General features: G+C 32.1%; 2 protein-coding genes and 3 non-coding genes across 5 annotated transcripts; 4 read left to right on the top strand and 1 right to left on the bottom strand.

Annotated features, from left to right (window-relative positions):
- Positions 1-121: 121 nt before the first annotated feature.
- Positions 122-1402, top strand: LOC120086381 (LOB domain-containing protein 41-like). Its single transcript, XM_039043001.2, has 2 exons — positions 122-527; positions 631-1402. The coding sequence occupies exons 1-2, from the start codon at positions 338-340 to the stop codon at positions 1176-1178; spliced, it is 738 nt and encodes a 245-aa protein (XP_038898929.1). The 5' UTR covers positions 122-337; the 3' UTR covers positions 1179-1402.
- Positions 1403-3258: 1856 nt separating this feature from the next.
- TRNAN-GUU (transfer RNA asparagine (anticodon GUU)) lies at positions 3259-3332 on the top strand. The gene has a single exon. It is a non-coding gene; the product is annotated as a tRNA-Asn (tRNA).
- Positions 3333-3392: 60 nt separating this feature from the next.
- On the top strand, positions 3393-3466 carry TRNAN-GUU (transfer RNA asparagine (anticodon GUU)). The gene has a single exon. It is a non-coding gene; the product is annotated as a tRNA-Asn (tRNA).
- Positions 3467-3661: 195 nt separating this feature from the next.
- Positions 3662-3735, top strand: TRNAN-GUU (transfer RNA asparagine (anticodon GUU)). The gene has a single exon. It is a non-coding gene; the product is annotated as a tRNA-Asn (tRNA).
- A 7664-nt stretch (positions 3736-11399) lies between these two features.
- Positions 11400-14379, bottom strand: BBX16 (B-box type zinc finger protein with CCT domain-containing protein). Its single transcript, XM_039036404.2, has 2 exons — positions 13342-14379; positions 11400-12017 (listed from the first exon to the last, which is right to left on the bottom strand). The coding sequence occupies exons 1-2, from the start codon at positions 14188-14190 to the stop codon at positions 11775-11777; spliced, it is 1092 nt and encodes a 363-aa protein (XP_038892332.1). The 5' UTR covers positions 14191-14379; the 3' UTR covers positions 11400-11774.
- Between the last annotated feature and the right edge of the window lie 5094 nt (positions 14380-19473).

Raw genomic sequence — 19473 nt, 5'->3', positions numbered from 1 at the left:
TTGTTAAATATTAAAATATCAAATATTATAATAAATACGGGTAATTCAGATGTCTACTAAAAAATAAAATAGATGGAAATTATTAACTATTGATATAATGGTAAATAAAGAATTAATAAATGGAATTAGATGAGAAATCGTCAACAAAAACTTTCCCCAATGGTTAGCAAAACCAGAGAACGACCAAAACTGGAAAACTACCCGTTTTCTTGGAAAACCACTTGCGGCCATCATTACAAAAACAAAACCCACCGTCGATTCCTTCCCCACTTTTCCATTCTCTTCTTCCATCGTCTTCTCTCTCAATTTTTTTCATCGCAAATCCAATTCCTTCACCATGCGTATGAGCTGTAACGGATGCCGAGTTCTTCGCAAAGGCTGCAGTGAGGCCTGCTCAATCAGACCTTGTCTTCAATGGATCAAATCCCCCCAATCCCAAGCCAACGCCACTTTCTTCCTCGCCAAATTCTACGGCCGTGCTGGCCTTGTTAACCTCATCAATGCCGGCCCCGACCATCTCCGCCCAGGTATTTTTACTTTTACCCATTTTTACTCTGTTTCGATTGTTCTGTTTTTTTATTACTCTGTTTTGATCACTTATGGTGGGTTTTTCTTTTGTGGGTCCTTCAGCTATCTTTAAATCTTTGCTATTCGAGGCATGTGGCCGGATTGTGAATCCCATTTTTGGGTCCGCTGGATTGTTGTGGTCCGGGAGCTGGCAGCTCTGCCAGGACGCCGTCGAAGCTGTTCTAAAAGGCGCGCCGATTCTGCCGGTTTCTTCCGAAACAGCGGCGTCGCACATGGGTCCACCTTTGAAAGGCTGCGATATCCGCCATGTCTCCAAACAGCAAGGCTCCGCCTCTGATTCCGCGCTCAGGAAGATCAAGACGCGAAGGCGGTTCAAACGCTCTGCGGCGAAGTTGAAGCCAAAGCAGGAGCCGGTTGTGGTGGTGCCCGAGTTCAAATTCGACGACCCGACCCGGACTGTATCGGAGCCTCGGTGTCTGAAGTTCGAGTTGGATAATTGGGAGAGTCGTGAGTCGCCGGAGAAGGACTGCGGTAGCGACGACACCGAGTGCTTGTCGGTGGAGACAGTGGAGGCTTCTCCGGTGGGCCAGGGTGGTGACGTGGAATTAGAACTTACTTTAGGGTTTGGGCACAGTCGGATGCTGACATGACTAGATCGAGGACTATAAGAACGCCACGTGTAAAGATAGATGTATGATTTTGGTCTCACAGATTTGGCTTTTGATGTTGTACAAAACCAAATGAGTTTTTTCTTTTTATCTTCCTTTTGTTGAGGTTAGATTTAGGGTTTGTGAAGTGTTAGTCAAATTGGATATTGTTATATTTGTATTTGAAAGAAAGAATAATTAATATATTGAATCACATGTTCACGGTAGTAATGGATTTGGGATTTAAAACACATCCTATTTAATTTTAAAATTGTTTTAAAATACCTTTAAATAAAAGAGTAAATAAGAAAACTATTTACACAAAATAGTAAAATTTTAATATTTTTTTATAAAGGTTAATAGACTATCAGTATCTTATTAGTGATAGAAGACACTATTTTGACATTTAAAAAAAATGTTTTAAAAGATATTTTTAGTTGAAAGAAAAAAAAATTGATAACTAATATCTAAAAATTATGATGGATATATGTTACTATTTCTAATTTCTAAACTTTGTTCTATATATATATCATTTATTATCCTATTAATCCATCTGAAAAGAAAAATTGTCAAAAATTTACATAATTAATCCTATTCAATCAGATGTAATGCACATCTTTTATCTTTTACATATTGGTCGTGGTCTCAATATCCATCTTACTTTTAACGAATTTATGAAATTTTTTAAAGTTTAAAAAAATAATTAAATTTACTATTGCACAATTCAAAACCTAAAAATAATTTAAACTATATTATATACCTTATAAGAGTTGAAATTAAGTTTTAATTATGGCTTTAGAACTTGAAACAAGAGACTTGAGACATTTGATTTTGTGTGTGACATTATAAAATGATTCAAAAGATAATTATGTAGTTGAAATGAATAGAAACATACAGACATATTTAAATTTTATTATAACAAAAATTGATAAATAATTTTACGGTGAAAAGTGTAAATCTTGAAACATATGAGACCAAATTGACACAAAAATGAAATCTTAGAAAATTGTAATATTTTGAAACCTAAGAACTAATCGAATACAAACTTAAAACTTAGATCCTAATCATGATAACCATTTTATTTTTTGTTTTTGTCTTTTAAATTAAACCAATGGACACTATTTCTATTTCCAAAATTCTTCATCTGTTATCTACTTCTCACCAATAATTTAAAAAACCAAATTAAAATCTGAAAACTAAAAATATACCTTCCAAAAAATTGTTTTTGTTGTTGGAATTTGGCTAAGAATTCAACTATTGTATTTTCAAAAAATGTTGATGAAATAGACTAAATTTTCAAAAACATAAATAAAAAACCAAAAATTACCAAATGAGGACTTAAAAATTAAAAGTGCAACACTTCGTAATACAAAAACCAAATGACAAAAAAATTCAAGGACCAAAAATATATTTCTCTTACTCCTTGTATTTGTTATTCAACACAACAATCTCTATAAGTTTTAGTAGTTACATTGGGATATTGACATTTCAACAAAAAAAGAAAAACATTACGATAATGAAACACTATATCACAACGTTTTTTAATAAGCTTTGATAATTGATTTTGAAAAAAAAAATGTTGTTTTCAAATAGAAAAAAAATGAATCAAAATATTTACAAAATATAGTAAAATTCCATAATCTATCAATGATAGACACTGATAGAAGTCTATCAGTGTCTATCATTAATAGATTTTAAAAATTTATATATTTTATAAAGATTAACCAATTTCTAAATGCTGGAGTAGATCCTAAAGAGATTCCACTTCCTCATGAATTTATCTTGAATCTCGATCAGTGAGCTATTACGCACTCTTTCAAGGGTGGCTGCTTCTAAGCAAACCTCCTGGCTATCTCTGCACCCCTAAAAACAAATGAACCCTATCACATCACATAGATTATAAATCGAATATTATTGATAAGCAACTGAAGAATGGAAAAGATTCTTCAAGGGTCTCGGGTCCCAGTTTTGCCATTTGAAATAATTTTCGAAAAAGAAATTATTCTTTTAGTATTTGTTGGTGTGAAGATGAATTAATAAAAATAATAATAAATTAATTTTATCTCTTTTATACAAACGTAATGCTGGAGTAGCTCAGTTGGTTAGAGCGTGTGGCTGTTAACCACAAGGTCGGAGGTTCAAGCCCTCCTTCTAGCGTTTTACATTATTATTTTAATAAGTATTTTATTATGGTGTATATCATTGTGCGTTTCGAATGCTGGAATAGCTCAGTTGGTTAGAGCGTGTGGCTGTTAACCACAAGGTCGGAGGTTCAAACCCTCCTTCTAGCGGTTTGTCTTACAATTTATTAGTAATATTTATAACATATCAACTGCAGGAATAGCTCAGTTGGCTAGAGCGAGTGGCTGTTAACCACAAGGTCGGAGGTTCAAGCCCTCCTTCTAGCGTTTGTCATTATTATTTTCCTTTTTATTATTTTATCAATTTATTAGTAACATATATAAATATCATCATTCGTTTCAACTGCTGGAATAGCTCAGTTGGCTAGAGCGTGTGGCTGTTAACCACAAGGTCGGAGGTTCAAGCCCTCCTTCTAGCGGCAATTTTACTTTTTTTTATTTTTTATTTTTTTATTTTTTTTTTCAAGTTTAATATTTATATATCTTATTCATATTTTGTTCTTCTTCGCAAGTTTGCAACAACAGCGCGCAGAATTTGCAGTTCTTTGATTTGTCCATAAAATAGTAAGTTACACATATATTAAAAAAAAGAGAATTAGTAAATTGATATAAATATAAGTAAAAGGAAACAAATATGTTTGGGATCTAGTTTCTTCCCTAAATTTAAAAATGCTACGTATACAGTCATTCGGTCTTGAGTTTGATTTCAATTTAGTTTATAAATTTGATTGAAATTTAAAATTTATTTCAATTTAGTCTTTAAGAGAGCATTTGGATCATTAATATGAATTAAGTTAAATTGGTATAATATACCAACCCACTAACTTTAAATGTTGGTGGAGTTGAGTTGGTATATTTTATCAACTCACCACAACTCTCCCTTATTCCAATGATTTTAATTATTCACCCATCGACCATTGTTGCTGACTATCACTGCCACACTCCGGGAACCAACTACAAGCTCCGAAAACTATCCTTGATGACAACTTTGGTGACCAAACTCCAACAACCACCTTCACGCGACCAACTTCGACAACTAATGTCAAGTTTTGACAATGACCTCCAACAATAAATTCTAGTGACCCATCGACCACGGTAGCTGAATATAGTTGCCACACTCCGAGAACTAACTACAAGCTCTGACAACTACCCCTGATGACGACTTTGGTGACCCAACTCCAACAACCACTTTCACGCGACCAACTCCGACAACCAATTTCAAGTTTCGACAACCACTTCTGACAACAAACTCTAATGACCAACTTCAAAAACCACCTTTTAGGCTCCTGACAACCACCTCCAACTACAAACTCCAACGAAAATCATCTTTAATAATCAACTTCAATTACCATCTTTGAACGAGTAACTCAGACAACCAACTGTAGGCTTCAACAACTACCTTCGATCACAAACTCCAGTGAAATCATCTTCGACGATCAACTTTGACGACCACCTTCATGCGACTAGCTCCGATGATCAACTTTGAGCACCAAAAACTACCTCCGACAACAAACTCATGGCTCCAAAAACTACCTCTGACAACAAACTCTAATGACCAACTCCAATACCACCTTCATGTGACCAATTTCAGACTCCGGCAACCACCTCCGACTACAAACTCTAGAAAAAAATCACTTCCGATGATCAACTTCGCCAATCACCTCCAATTATTATAAGACTAATGATTGTTAAAGTATATTGTATGATTGTTGATTATATAAATAATAGTAGATTTTGTCTATATTAAGTACAATATTTATGCATAGAAATTTGTAAAATATATTTTTATTTAATTGAATTCGCATATCAAATGAGTGTTAAGAATATTTGGAAAAGTATGTATGTAGTTTAGAAGTATATAACATATAGCAAAAAAAACCTTAGAAAATAGAGATTTTTTTCCTAAAACCTTTTCTAGCAAGAATTAGTGAAAAATTGAGATTTTTCTATGATGATCCTCCGATTCAGAGAAATTGAAAGGGAAATTGTTGAAGAAATGTGATGGCATTCCATTGGCTGCTAAAATGATGGGAGAGATTCAATTAAAAAACTTTATGATAAAGTAAAAATATAGAACAACAAGAAGAAGAAGAAAAAGAAGATAATGATATTGAAATTCATGGAGAAAAATTAGGAATAAACATTTTTTATTTCTCCTTGGTTTCTCATTTTATTTAACCATATTTTTATAGAAAATGTAGTGGATTAATTATTGTTCATTACCTCCAAAAAATAAAGAAAGAAAAGAGAAAGAAAGACTCTAAAATTTTTTTTTAAAAAAATTGCAATGTATTTTATTCAAACAAAGATTGGTGAAATTATTGAATAAAAAGTTTCAAAACAAAAATAGTAACCATAAAATCTGATTATTTAGGCATGTTTTTTAAAATTAAGTCTATGGACACTATTCCTACCTCCAAATTTCTTCTTTTGTTATCTACTTTTCACCAATGGTTTAAAAAACTAAGCCAAATTTTGAGAACTAAAAACAGTAACTTTCAAAAAATTATTTTTGTTTTTGGAATTTGGCTAAGAATTCAACTATTGAACGTGAAAAGAATGCAAATGATTACAAGAAATATGAATGAAATAAGGTTAATTTTTTTTTTTTTTTTTTTTTTTTTTTTTTTTTTTTTTAAATCAACTAGTAACCAAACGAAGCCTTAGAGTTAAAAAAATGCACAAAATAGCCCAAATATATGAACTCAACTCTCTGCACCCCAAACATAGACATATGAATTTAAACCAAATAACTTTGCATCTCAAACACAGACATATATCCCAACTTAGCACCCCAAATAATACAAGTTTCAAAATTACACTCATAATATCGATTTTCACTAAATATTCATTTCAATATTTGTAATTGATGACACACATCATGACAGTAATATACATTTAGTATCTCTTCAAGTTTGAAGTTCAAAATTCTACCATCGCATTTTATTATATGAAAGTTTAGTCAAAGAAAGTGAATTTCATTGATTCATTGATATTTATTTATTTATCTTTAGAATTCAAGTGTTCAACAAAGATATGAGGTGAAAAGAAGTGTGAACTTCTAACTTCTCATAATATACTAAATCAATTGTTCTTAGACTCGCCACTACAAGAATTTTTAATTGTTCGGATATTTTTTTCCTAACACATTCATTTTCGTTAGCATAGACGTATTTATTTCAACAAAAATTTAATGTGTCGGCCAAAATAGAGCAAAGTGATTGGCCCCCTTCCGCACCCCAACCCTCCACGCATGTTGTTCCGTCCCCCCTACCCTCACTCCTGCTTTTCTTTTCCTCCCACCCCTCGCTTCTTCACACCCCCCATCCCCCTCCTTTCCCGTTTTCTTCCTCCACTCCACCGATTCACCCCCCCCACCCACTCTCCTTTCCCTTTTCCTTCCACACCTCACCGATTCACCCCCCACCCCTACTCTTCCTTTCCCTATTATTTTCCCTTTCTTCCTCCGTTCTTTTACACAAACGGTCACCGTTTCAATGTCGAATGCTAATGCACGCTACCTTCGCATGCCATCGCACACTATCGTCGCATACTACTGTCGCACACACGGGTTGGTTCTTCTTCTCTTTGCTTTTTTTCTAATAAATGTTATTCATGGATTGTGTTTGTGTTATTATTTTGATAAGGGATTTTGTTTCAGATTAGAATTACGATATTTATTTGTTTATGGATGAAATTGTTCTTCTATTTTTAGTTTGTATATGGATGGATATAATGAATGATGAATTATTTGTGTATTTTGATTTTAATTTTGTACATGAGATTCATTTGTTAATATTGAAGTTTAATCTTTCCTTTTTATAGATATAATATGCTTTAAGTTTTAAAATGGAATTGCTAAGGATGTTTAAAGCAAATTAACTAAATTTCACACTTTTTACTTGCTAGTGTTAAATCATTGTGTTATTCTAAGTGGAAGGATGTACCTAGTGATGTCATTGCTGCTATAAAGGCTCGTTTACAGGTAAGTTTTATGCTTTTATTGTGTTAATCACATATGTGTACTTGCCATAACTTTTATTGAAAATGTAGACACATTTTATTGTGGAAAGTACATAAATCGGCAAATGCATAACTCATTTAGAGAATATAGATCAGAACTGCATAAGTACTATTGTAGCTTTGAGAATCCAGTAATTGCTCGTGAAAATCCACCAGACAGGTTAACAAATAAAGAAGATTGGAAGATTCTTTGTGATCGATGGGAGACTCTTGAATAGTAGGTAAATTTTATGTATTTTTCTGTACTTATTGTTTACATAAATTTCTTAGTAATAAATTGTAATTTGTGTAATAAAAAGGGGAGAAGAACAAAAAGAGTAGAGAATGTCTCAGTTTCAACCATTATTGTGGGTCAAATTCTTTCTTCAATTGCAAAATGAATTGGTATAGTATAATGTAAATTCATTATTGTTTTATTCATCTCCCATTGAATGTAAAGAATAAATTTGTTTATTGAATTACAAACGACCGAGAAGGGTGAAAAAGTAGGCCAAGTAGAATTGTTTTACAAAAGTCATTTCTTAGAGAAGGATGTGTGGATAAGCGAAGCCACTTTAAATATGTATATTTTAGTGTACTAGTGACGTTGGGGGGAGGGGGGATGGATGTTGTTTTTTAGATTATTTTGAAGCCTAATTGTGCACTTTAAAGGAACTTTGTTCTTGGATTTATTTGTACGGATTTGAGAGTTGAGTTATATGTTTTTAGGACAATCGAATGATGGATTTAGCCTTGAAAGAAATTTAGGTGGATTTAGGAGGAGGGATTCACTTCGACGCTTTCTATGCATTTGTTGCTACTTTGTGATATAAATAGCGTTTAGGTGGAACTAGGACACGTTCGTAGCTTGGGAGGGGAAGGGGGATGTATATGTTATAATTGTGTTTTAGATTATCTTGAAGCCTAATTATTCACGTCTTAATTATAACCATTTTAATCACTTTTTAGATAGTAAAATTGTTGTTTGTGGTGTTCATGTTTTAATTATGAACATTGACAATATGTTTGTAGTTTAAGAGAGGGATCATTCTTCATAACCATTTTAAACATTTTGCTTTTTCTATTTTAGGTTATTCGTGTAAATTTTTAAAGATAATTTTTTTTGGAGATTGCAAGAAGATTTTGTGAGATGATTACTTAGTATCTCACTTATTTTGGCTTAGGGAAGATTAAACTTTTTTTTTTTTTTTTTTTTTTGTATAAAGGATTTGTAAGATGTTAGAAAAGCTCAAATTTAATTGTATATATAGTCTTTGTTCATAAAATTTATAGCTTGTGTATTGAATATTAGTCTTATTTTTAAATATATATAAGTTTACTTTTATTATATTTATCCCCAATTGATTTGTTTGAAGATTAATTTTTGTTTGTGCAAAATTAAGTATTAAGGAAATAAAAGATTGATTATTTAATGTTACAAAAAATATATAAAATTATAAATAACTTATGTCGATGCAGGTAGAAATCTGTCTATTGAACTGAAATTTTGTTGTTTAGGACTATGCTTTTCCTAACGCAAATTGTATTTTGTTGGGAAAAAAATATATGCTGATGCAAGCAATTGTGTTGCTAAAAATGATATTTATGCTGACGAAAATAGTTTTCGTTGGGAGGAACTTCTCCCAACATGGATACAATGACGATTATGCCGATGCAAAAAAATGCATCCGCATAACCTATCCCGACGTTTTTAATATTTTGTCCAACTTTTTTTTTTTTTTTTTTTTTTTTTTTTTTTTTTTTTGCGTGGGGAAAAGGTAAAAATTCTTTTAGTGCGCATTGCCATTTTTGTATTAATTAAAATGTAGAGAATAACAGATTACATGCGAAAAATGTTGGATATTTACGGGGTAAGAATATGAAACATTTGAATATTGAAAAAATTAATTATATGTAGATTAAATTTATGGTTAGAAACTTTTAAATTAGGTTAAAACTTCAAATTAAATGATATTTCATGTACAAATTTAATATATATGAAAGCTAAATTTGTAGTTTCTTCAATTTGAATGAATTATGTTTGACAAATGAATTAAATTGAGTTAAAATTTGACAAATGTTTCAATTTTTATATTTATTTGATATTTTGAAGAGTTACTAAGTTGTTAGCCTATAAATAACAACTTGCTTCTTCATTTGTAGCACCCCATTCCAAATTGAAGAGTTCTCTCATTTATTTCATTCTTTTGATATTGAGTTAAATTGAGTTGAGAGCAAGTATCCAAGAGTTATGTAAGATTTGAGTAATTCAAGGTTGTTGTTCCATTAGAATTAGTCGTTGTATCATTCTGAAATAATTGTTGTAATCTATTTACAAATGGTGCAGAGTGAATAATTGTCTTCATGATAACGCTTAAGAAGCATGCCTCAACTAACCTATTTACGTCTCCAACATATCTTGAGCCTACTTAGTTATTTCAATTCATAAGTCTTGTTATACTATTTGATTTTTTTTTTTTTTTGTTTTAAAAAAAATTGAACATTATAATTGTATACAATGTGTTTGTTGTATCTAAATTGAGGTATATTCAGTTTGCTAATATATTCGATTCTTATATATTATTTTCTCTAACGAAAATCCTTACTCCACCAAAATGAGTTAATTCAACTAAGCTGGGGTTCAATCTCTGTTTTAAAAAACAAAAAGGGAAAAGAAAAAAAAAATCAATTAGCCTTACTCCTCTAGTGCAACTAGAAATTTCCTTTTAAAATTCTTTTTCTTAAGGGTGTGCATGCAACTATGACAATTATTTTTCGGCAGTTCATATGTGATGAGCATGCACTATTATTATTTTATTTTAAGCTCAGACGTTTTAGATTTTAAAAATTATTTAAAATGGAATAAAATTTAAATCAAACAAGAAATTGTTAGAAACGTTTATAATACAAGGGAATATATTATTTTTTCCCCTAAAAAAAAAATCAGCATAAACGATAACCTTCAACTTTCCCTTTGTTTTGTCTATAATATATATAAAAGTAAGAATGTGGAAGATTTTTTTTTTTGGGCAATATTATTCTTGTGTTTTCATATAATACCTAAACCACTTTTTACCCACATTAAAAGACTACCACTAAAAACCGGATTAACTTGAAAAAAAAAAAGGACTTTTCAAGAGACTCGTTTTCATTTAAACAACTTTGAAAAAAATTATTGAAAATATTCTTTAAAAGCTATTTTGAGTGGTTGCCAAATACTTCAATTTTTTCTAAAATAACTTATCTGTTAAATCAAACACCTAAAAATACATTCTAAACACACCCTAAAATCCACGGACCAAAAAAACATTCACACCTATATACCCAATTTTTAAAATCAATAATTTCACTTAAATTTGTGAGTGATACTAATTGTATATTTTCTTTGGTTACTATTTCATGAAAAGCAAATCAATGAACACCTCTCCAAATTCTCTCCCTCACTCTCTCCGATCACATATGATTCTCCATGTTCTACCATTTCCATAAACCTATAAAAATAGAGTTCCTTTCACCATTTTTTTCATTACTAATTTAAAACTTATTCTATTGTTAGATTATGTGAATGTGAATCGAGACAACTTAACTCTAAGTTATACAAACAAAAGTAGAAGAAGAAAGTCATGCACATATTCTTTTTTGGTTCCATGGCAATGGAAAAATGGAAAGAAGATTTTGACTCATATTCTTTCAAAAACTCCGATAGCATTTTTCATCTTTCCCTAACGTTTCAAAATAATGATTATAATATATATCTTTTAAAAATTACAAATACATAAATTGAGACGTAAAATGGTTTGACGATCCAGATTTTCATTCTAGTTCACCACTAGTATTATCATTTCAGATCCTAATTTTTGTTAGAATCTCCAAATTTCTACGTCAATAGTAATTTTCAACCATCTCCAAAAAGATAATGCAGTATGTCCATTACTATTAATTAAGTTGAATTTTTCTTGTCTCCCCCTCCTACTTGAAGACACTTAACTAAACTTACATTAGATTAGGGTTAGACATATATTAAATACTTAATGTTATTATTCATACAAACATATAAGAGTAGAGTACACCATCCAAGAGCTGAAATTAACCTAAAGGATCATATTCAATAATATCAAAGTAGTACACACATTTTTGTAGAAGGAGGACGTTAATATTGTCACTCCCTCACTTCTAGACACAAAAAAAGAGCTGATTTTGACCTTTCATTAACTGCAAGTTCTGTATACACATATATTATTATTATTATTTCCTAAAAACTAAAGCTTCCAAAAATTTTGCAGCAACCGAAGCAACGAAGCTTCGAGAGATGGATAATATATATATATATATATGAAAAAAGAAAAAGGACACTAATTAATACTAATAACTAAGGAAAATTATAAGATGGGTTTTTTTGTTTTTTGTTCTTTTATAAAATTATAATATTGTAGGGTAGATCAAATGATGGGATTAATTAATAAAGGGTTAATGGTTGTGTTGTTCTCTTGACAAACCGACCTTTCATTCTTGGTCTCTTCTCGGCATTGAGCTTCCTAACTTGGTACCTTATTTTCTTCGAAAACAATCTTGTTCTTCTCTTCTCTCTATATCTTGACACTCTTGCTTCTCTTTCTCCATGTTTGTATTTCCATTCTTGATCTCTTCCTCCCCATTTTCCTCCATTACTTTCATTTAAACCCCATCCATTCCATTCCTCCTGCAATATCACAATTATTCATTAATAATACCATCTTATTTTTATTATTATTATTACTATTTTCAACCCATCATATATTCAAAAGAAGGGAGGATAAATTCCTCAACTCTCTTTCATGGCCATTTGATTTTGAATTTTGAAAATTGTGTGCGCTTTTCTTTCGTCTTCTTTCTTTACAATACATTTGAATTTATATAGCCAATTTTCAAAATAAAACCAATATCCAAAGGAAAAATTTTAAGTTATACATGAAAAAAAAGGGGTTTAACAACTTTGAGGTGATATTTTGAAAGTGGCTGTGCTAAATCTACATTATTTAAAAGCTATGATGTTCCTACTATCACGCTTAATTGGAGGGCTTTCTTGTAGTCTTTTCCCCTTTATCTTTTGGAGCTCTCCTTTAGCTCACTGTTTTTCGATGATTTATGAAGCGGATTGGTTGGAATATGATAACCGAAAGGGATGTGACTCAATGAACCATTCTAAAATATATTTTTTTCTTTTAGCTAAGGATAAAGTCGGCCATAAGGACTAAGGGAGACAAACCTACAAGGTTGGCTGGAGGCCAAAAGAGGCATCGAATGGGTTAACCATAAGACACTAAGGTCGATCTGCCCAACAACGGTAGTTATTGAAAGGCTGTAAAGGCCGACTCATAAAGTTGACCATAAAGCTTGTTTTGCAGGATAATTGATCAATTTTTCTCTAATTACAATGGCACTAAAAACATCCACAACGATAAAACAAAATAAATCAAGCATAGTTAAAATTTTAAAATTTTATGTATAAGTATACTCTCTCGATTGTTAAAAATTAAATGGTTATATATATGAGATGTTTAAAAATAGAAACTTGCCACTGGATATGAAAATTTCTAGCTTTGTTTTGATTTTGATTATACGTTGGTTGCACTTTACAGGCAAAATTAACGTTTTCATTAACATTTAAAGCCAAACCAGTTGTATGAAAGAATTATCAATTATGTCCATATGATAACTAAAAAAAAAAAAAAAAAAAAAAACAAACAAACAAAAACAAAAACAAAAACAAAAAACAAAAACAAGAAGAAAAGTGGTCTCATTTTGCCCTACTGTCAGAAATACTTTTGTTTTCTTCTCATATTACATATGATGACGTGAAAAAACTTTTTCCATGTAAATTAAGTATATACATAAAGATAATATATTTAATTTCTTTCTATCTAATTCAACTAAAAATGTTAAAACTTGATCACATTCATGTGTGTATTTTAGCATTAATTGCAAGAACAGATTAATTAATTTTTTTAAAATAAATTAAAGAAGTTTATAGAATTTAATATTACCCAGCAATCATCGAGGTCGAATTCAGGGCGATTCCCAGTAGTGTATGGTGAAGATTGGTCATCCCAAGCTGTAATAACCGCATCATAATTTAGCCTTAAACAAATATTCTTCTTGTTATTCTTCTTAATTTCCAATTTTTCCTCAACTTTATTCATCTCATCCTCTTCAATTTCTTCCCCTTTAAAATTCCAATCCACCAAAAATCCATTATTATTGTTGTTGTTGTTGATACAGTCTTGTACTAATGCTTCATCTTTCACCTTAAAAATAATTGTATTTTCTTCACGTCCCTCTTCTTCTTCTTCTTGTCTTCCCAATAAATTCTCCACATCCGCAACAAATTCTGCAAGATCAACTTCGGATGGCAAAAACCCATCTCCAAAATCCTCCAATTCATGAGTTAACAAGAATTTTCGGTCATCAAATAATGGGTCAAAAACAGGAACTTCCTGTTGATGAAGGTTAAGAAATTGGTTGTGTTCGTCTTCGTTTTCGTCAATTGAGAATCCTTCATTATCGTTACCAATTTCAGGAACAAGGGAAAAAACCGAGGCTTTTGTTGAAGAAATTTTGGGGCGTGGAGTTCTTGCCTTGCGAGTAAAGCCTTTAAGCCATGGAGGGAGATGATGATCAAACAACGCCGTTTCTAAGCGAATTCTGTCGTGTCTTCTGGCGAGTTGATTGGCCGAGTGGACTGACACGTCACACGTTGCGCAAAGGAAAGCGTCGTCAGCTGCACAAAACCAACGCGCTCTTTTGCATAAACAGCTGTCGCATACACGCGCCGTTCGCCCTCCCATCGTCTCCGCCGTTGTCGTCGCTGCCGTCTTCTCTTCGGTTTGTATCATATGGAAATTTGAAAACGGAGAGGGGGTTTTTTGGGGAAGAAAAGGGAGAGCTTTTTTGTTTTGAAGGGCTAAGGCCAAAAACTGAATAAAGGAATTGGAATTGCTCAAGTGGGGTTTGTCAATTATTGGGAGTGTAGGGTCTGTGAGACTCAGAGAGATCCAGTGGGGGGGCAAAAGACTGAGATTGCCAGTCAGTTATGTACTTATATAAATTTGAATCACTTCTCTTCGGTTGTGGTTTGGATATTAAGTTGAATTTTGAAGTCCGAAGTTAATATGATAGAATTAGAAAATTTGTGTTTGAGGTGTAAAATTGTAATAAGAAATTTATCAATAAATGTGAAAAATAGAGAGAGAAAAATGTAGTTTTTCGATTAATGTACAAACTTTAATAATGTTGACTATTGAAGTTGAATTATACAACACCAACTTATTGAAATTGATGGTCTAAATACCCCTCTAGAGGTGAAAGATTATCAACCACACTGTAATGCCGCCATCGATAATTTTCACATGTACTTGTTTGTGTGTGATGTATTAGACTAAGGGACCATTTGGATTGATTAAAGGATTAATTGCTCAAAATGTCCATTTTAAAGGTCCAAAATAGCAAATGACCCAATTTTTTAAAACAATGTCAAATACTCCTTTGTTAATGTCATGACTATGTGAAGTTACGTTATTACTCTTCTTTTTTCTTTTTCCTCTTCTTCTCCAGTGCGAGAAATCTTCCTATGCACATCTTCTTCTTCTTCGACTTCTTCTCTTTTGTATGTCTTTTTCTTCTTCTCCGGCATAACGAGTCCATGCGAGCATCTCCAATGCAACCAACTCCGATGAGCAAGAGATAAGAGAGAGGAGTGATTTTGTGAGTGATGAAACGAAAAGAGAGAGAGATGAATTAGAGCGAGAGACATAGTGATTTGTGAGTAGAAAAAGAGAGAGAGAGAGACAAGCTAGAGCTAGAGGACCAAGACGAGCTAGAACGAGAGGAGCGAGAGCGAGAGATGTAGTGATTTGTAAGTGAAAAAGAAGAGAGAGCGAGACGAGTAAGAATGAGACTATTTTTCCGCGTGCATGCAAGTATATTTTGGTAATTTCACTCAAATTTGACATCAACAAAGGGTCATTCGGTATTTTTTAAAAAAAACGGGTCATTTCATGTTTTCTGCCTAATTTTTGGGTCATCCATCTGGTGGACCCTTGATTAGAGGAACAAGTATTTTTCAAAAAATTTATTTAAATGAACTTTGAAAGTATTACAAAAGCTATTTTGAGTGTGGTTGTCAAATATTTCAATTTTTTTAAATGATTTATTTTCAAAATTAAACACTTGAAAAATTAATCCACATGCACCCTGAATTTGTGTTTGATCAGGTTAACAGAGCATCAACATATAATTGTTTATTTTAAGCATGAGCTCTCATAATTTTCCTTTTAGTTTCATTCTTGAGCATTTAGGGTGCTTTTCTTTGGAATCAAAAGTCCAAATCAAATGTATGAGTTGAGGAGGTTATAAAGCTTGAGAATCAAATGATTGGTGGTCGACTGATGATAATTGTTATCGATCATCGATGACTGGTGATGAAAGGTAAGAGATGAGAAGCGGAAGGTAAGGAATGAATGTTTTTTTCCAGACCCATGACACTCGTTCAAAATCCCTCTTCCAAACCTATGAGTTTGGTTTCTTAGCTTAATCTATTTTATCCCAACCACCTAAACATTTGCTTGACTTCAAAAGTCAATATGCCCCTCGAATCCCATCAGTCAAATGACTCATTATATACCAATATATGTAATTGGCTTTATATTTTATGAGGATTTTTCATTAATTGAATTCTTTAGTAAATGTGTAAACTTTGGTGGTAGTCCTAACAATAATAATAAACTAAAAAAAAAGAGAGTAAAATGGTTTCTCACAATTTCTTTGTCTTAGCTTCAACTTAGTTTTTGTTTTTTTTTTTGTTGTTTTTTTTTTTTAAAAAAAAAAGAAAAGAAAATGATATATTAAATATACCAAATTAAAATTAAAAGGTTATGAACAAAAATAGGGTCTTTTTCATTTTAAGTTGGCATTTGATGGTCACGAGGGGATGTTGCGCTTTTTGGGACCTACCATATTGATCTCTCTATTCATTGATTGGCTAAACTTTTCAACTCCATCCTGTTCCCTCAAATTTCATTGGTTGGTTGTCTATTACAGGGGATTCCATGCATAAACAAATACCACAATCCAACAAAAAAACTTCACAAATCTCTCTCTCTTGTTGCTTGTTTTTGAATCTGAAAATGACCCATCATTTGTTCTTTTGCCTTTGAGATTCAATAATTCAATAGCCCCCTTTTTCAAATGTATTTAACTATTGGTCTCCTTATTTATGGTCCCCATTTTGTTGCGCTTTCAGGGAGCTCTTGTGTGGTGCTGCTTCTTTTTTTTCTTTTCTCCTCACAAATATGCCCTTCTAACTCCTCCATGGATCCTTCCTTGTGGCTATTACCATTTTTTCAAAATTAACCATTCGCGACTCGCGACATGTTCATTCAGAAGATGCTCCAATCTGGACACCTCGGCCTCTATCTAGGTAAATTTGAGGTCTAAAAGCCCAAAAGCCCATCTCGATCGAGACAAGCTTTTTACCATATGGACCAAAGAGACCTTAGTAGACTCAATTCAATATCTTTTGGTCTATATGAGAGCAAGACCATTTGTTACTGCTGTATGTTTGGTTGATTTTTTGTAGGTAAAATGTAGTTTTGTCTGAAAATACTTTCCTTCTCGGTTTCGGAGTTGCAGGCGCTACTTTCCATACTTCTTGCGAAGAAGATTCTTTTCCATTTTGAAGTTATTCTTGAAGCAGCTCTTATATATTACATGCTTTGTTCTCTTTTAGGGTTAGCCCTTTTATGTATAAGAGTGTATTTATGCTCAAGTTTTATTGAAAAGAAAGTCGTGTGAACCTTCCTTTGAGGCTATTGCTGAGAGTCATTAATGCTAGGGTGGAGAACGTCTAATCAAGTTGTATACTTCTGTGAGGGAGTTTGAAACGTCTTTATACTTGGGGAGCCTAAATGAGTTTGGTTATTTTTTTTTAGAGGATTTCAAACTAGACTTGGAAGGAGAATTATAGTGTTAGATAAGGAGAGCCTAAGTTAAACACTAAGTGGGGTTGGACGTGCGTCACAATGGAAGGAATCTAACGGATCTAAGTACTTCATTGTAGTTTCCCTCAATTCTTATATTGGTGAAATTTCTTTACACCGGACATACTACCCACAAAATAGGTGATATTGCATCGAACTAAATTACTAATCTCTGTGTCTTTCTATCTCTATTTATCTTTTAGTTTACATTTGTGTCATTCGTATTGTTATAACATTGTATTTGACTTGTATCGTTCTATATTGGATTCAACTATTTTTTTCAACCATGAATCTTAGGCCATCAACCATAGTATCAATACAATATTAATGACAGTTTTAATGATCCTATAAGGGTATAACTTTATCCTCATTATCTAAACCTAAAGCTTGTTGTATTTTTCTTTTAAGCACCGGAGTTAGTACACCGAACACACCACACATTCACTACAACAAAAATAAGTTTTCATGACTCTAAAAAAATGTCACTACCACTTTTTATGACACTTTTTTTAGTCCTTGAATCCACCATAAAGGAAAATGTATAGATGACACGTGAAAAATTGTCATAATTAGTTGTTTCATGACTTCTAAATTCAGTCAACAATGATCATTTAGTGACATTAAATACTCATCATGATAACATTTTTCTATGACAATTTTTTATTGTCAATAAATGACTTGAAAGTTGACTATTTTTGTCAATTAGACATTTACCTTGACAGTGAAAATCTGTTGCAGAATTAATACATTGACATTTATTTATAGTCATTGAAGGTTGAATAATGACAGTATTCCAATGCCAAAAAAAGATACATTTCATAATATATGTGAAATGTAAAAAAAAAAAAAGTGCTTATAATGATGGATAATTATTTGTTTCATCCTTATCGTTACACCTATATTTCCTCCAATTTTGACACCTAATACATACAAACATAAATATGAACTTTCATATATAACAAAGTTGGTATTGTTTATACAAAGAAACTATATATAAGGAAACTAGTAACTAAACTTTGGTAAGTTATTTACAAAGACTAAATAGAATAAGTTTTGCCAAAAACGTTTGGCATTATCCCAACAAAAAAACACATATACATAACTTGCTAGGTGATTTCTTCACTTTAATAGATTTGCACAAGACATGAAAGAAAAAACAACATGCATTTTAGAATTCAACTCAATATATCAATGTCAACAATAAAAAATTATATTTGCAAGGTATATATGTAAATAGAGTCTAGAGATGTCCACGGGGTGGGGTGGGGTGGGGTCGGGGATGTCATTACTGTAGTAAATGGATAAGGCTGGGTATCTTATTTTGGTGACACTATGAATATGACCCACCTTGTAGTTATTCCAATTATTGTAAAGTGCTACAAATGATCTGATCTCGATCAATTATGTGGAGACATGTGAGCGAGGGGTATTCTATACAAAAAGTTTGTATAAGACCGAACCACGAAATGAATAGTCTTTCTATATAACGTCATTGCTAGAAGAGACTTACATATCACTAGGATGACCATAGGTGACTTGACCTTAATCCTGAGAGAGTTATGAACTTCTGTTTATGAGAGCAATCCTTTGATTTGTATGGGTGAGAGTGACCATGTTAGCCGACTCAACAAACCTACCATTTTGGGGATTTGTTTGAGTAAGAAATTGGAAACACAACTACACAAGATGGAATTAACTCATTCCCGACCTTAGGAAAAGTAGATAAATTGCTCCCTTAATAGCCGATTCTGGATCTTGAATAATGAAGCCTCAACCTCTCACTGGTCCAAGAGGTGTCAATTTATAGTTAGACTGTAAACTGTTTGTTCATTAGAGGAATTGGTAATAGTTAAGGAGTTAGATGTAACTACAGGGGTAAAATGGTAATTTGACCTAGTTATAGTTATGAGTTGTTTGTGAAAGGTCGATTCACTGTTGATTGGTTATATCCGTGGACACAAAAATATATCTATAGTGCGAAGAGTGCAACTATCAATCTTTAATGGAGTGACCGGTAGTTAATGAATATTGATTAATTTAATTAAAGAGTTTAATTAATTAATCTCATATCATTGGAGCTTTCTAATATATAGTTCATAAGGTCCCTTTGTTAGCTCGGTAAAAAATAAGTAATGAGGAATT

Source organism: Benincasa hispida, chromosome 2 (genome assembly GCF_027475165.1).
Source record: "Benincasa hispida cultivar pf3 chromosome 2, pf3_genome.v1.1, whole genome shotgun sequence".
Lineage (NCBI taxonomy): Eukaryota > Viridiplantae > Streptophyta > Magnoliopsida > Cucurbitales > Cucurbitaceae > Benincasa > Benincasa hispida.
The sequence above is the reverse complement of the archived record's forward strand: the minus strand, read 5'-3'. Positions and strand labels throughout refer to the sequence as shown.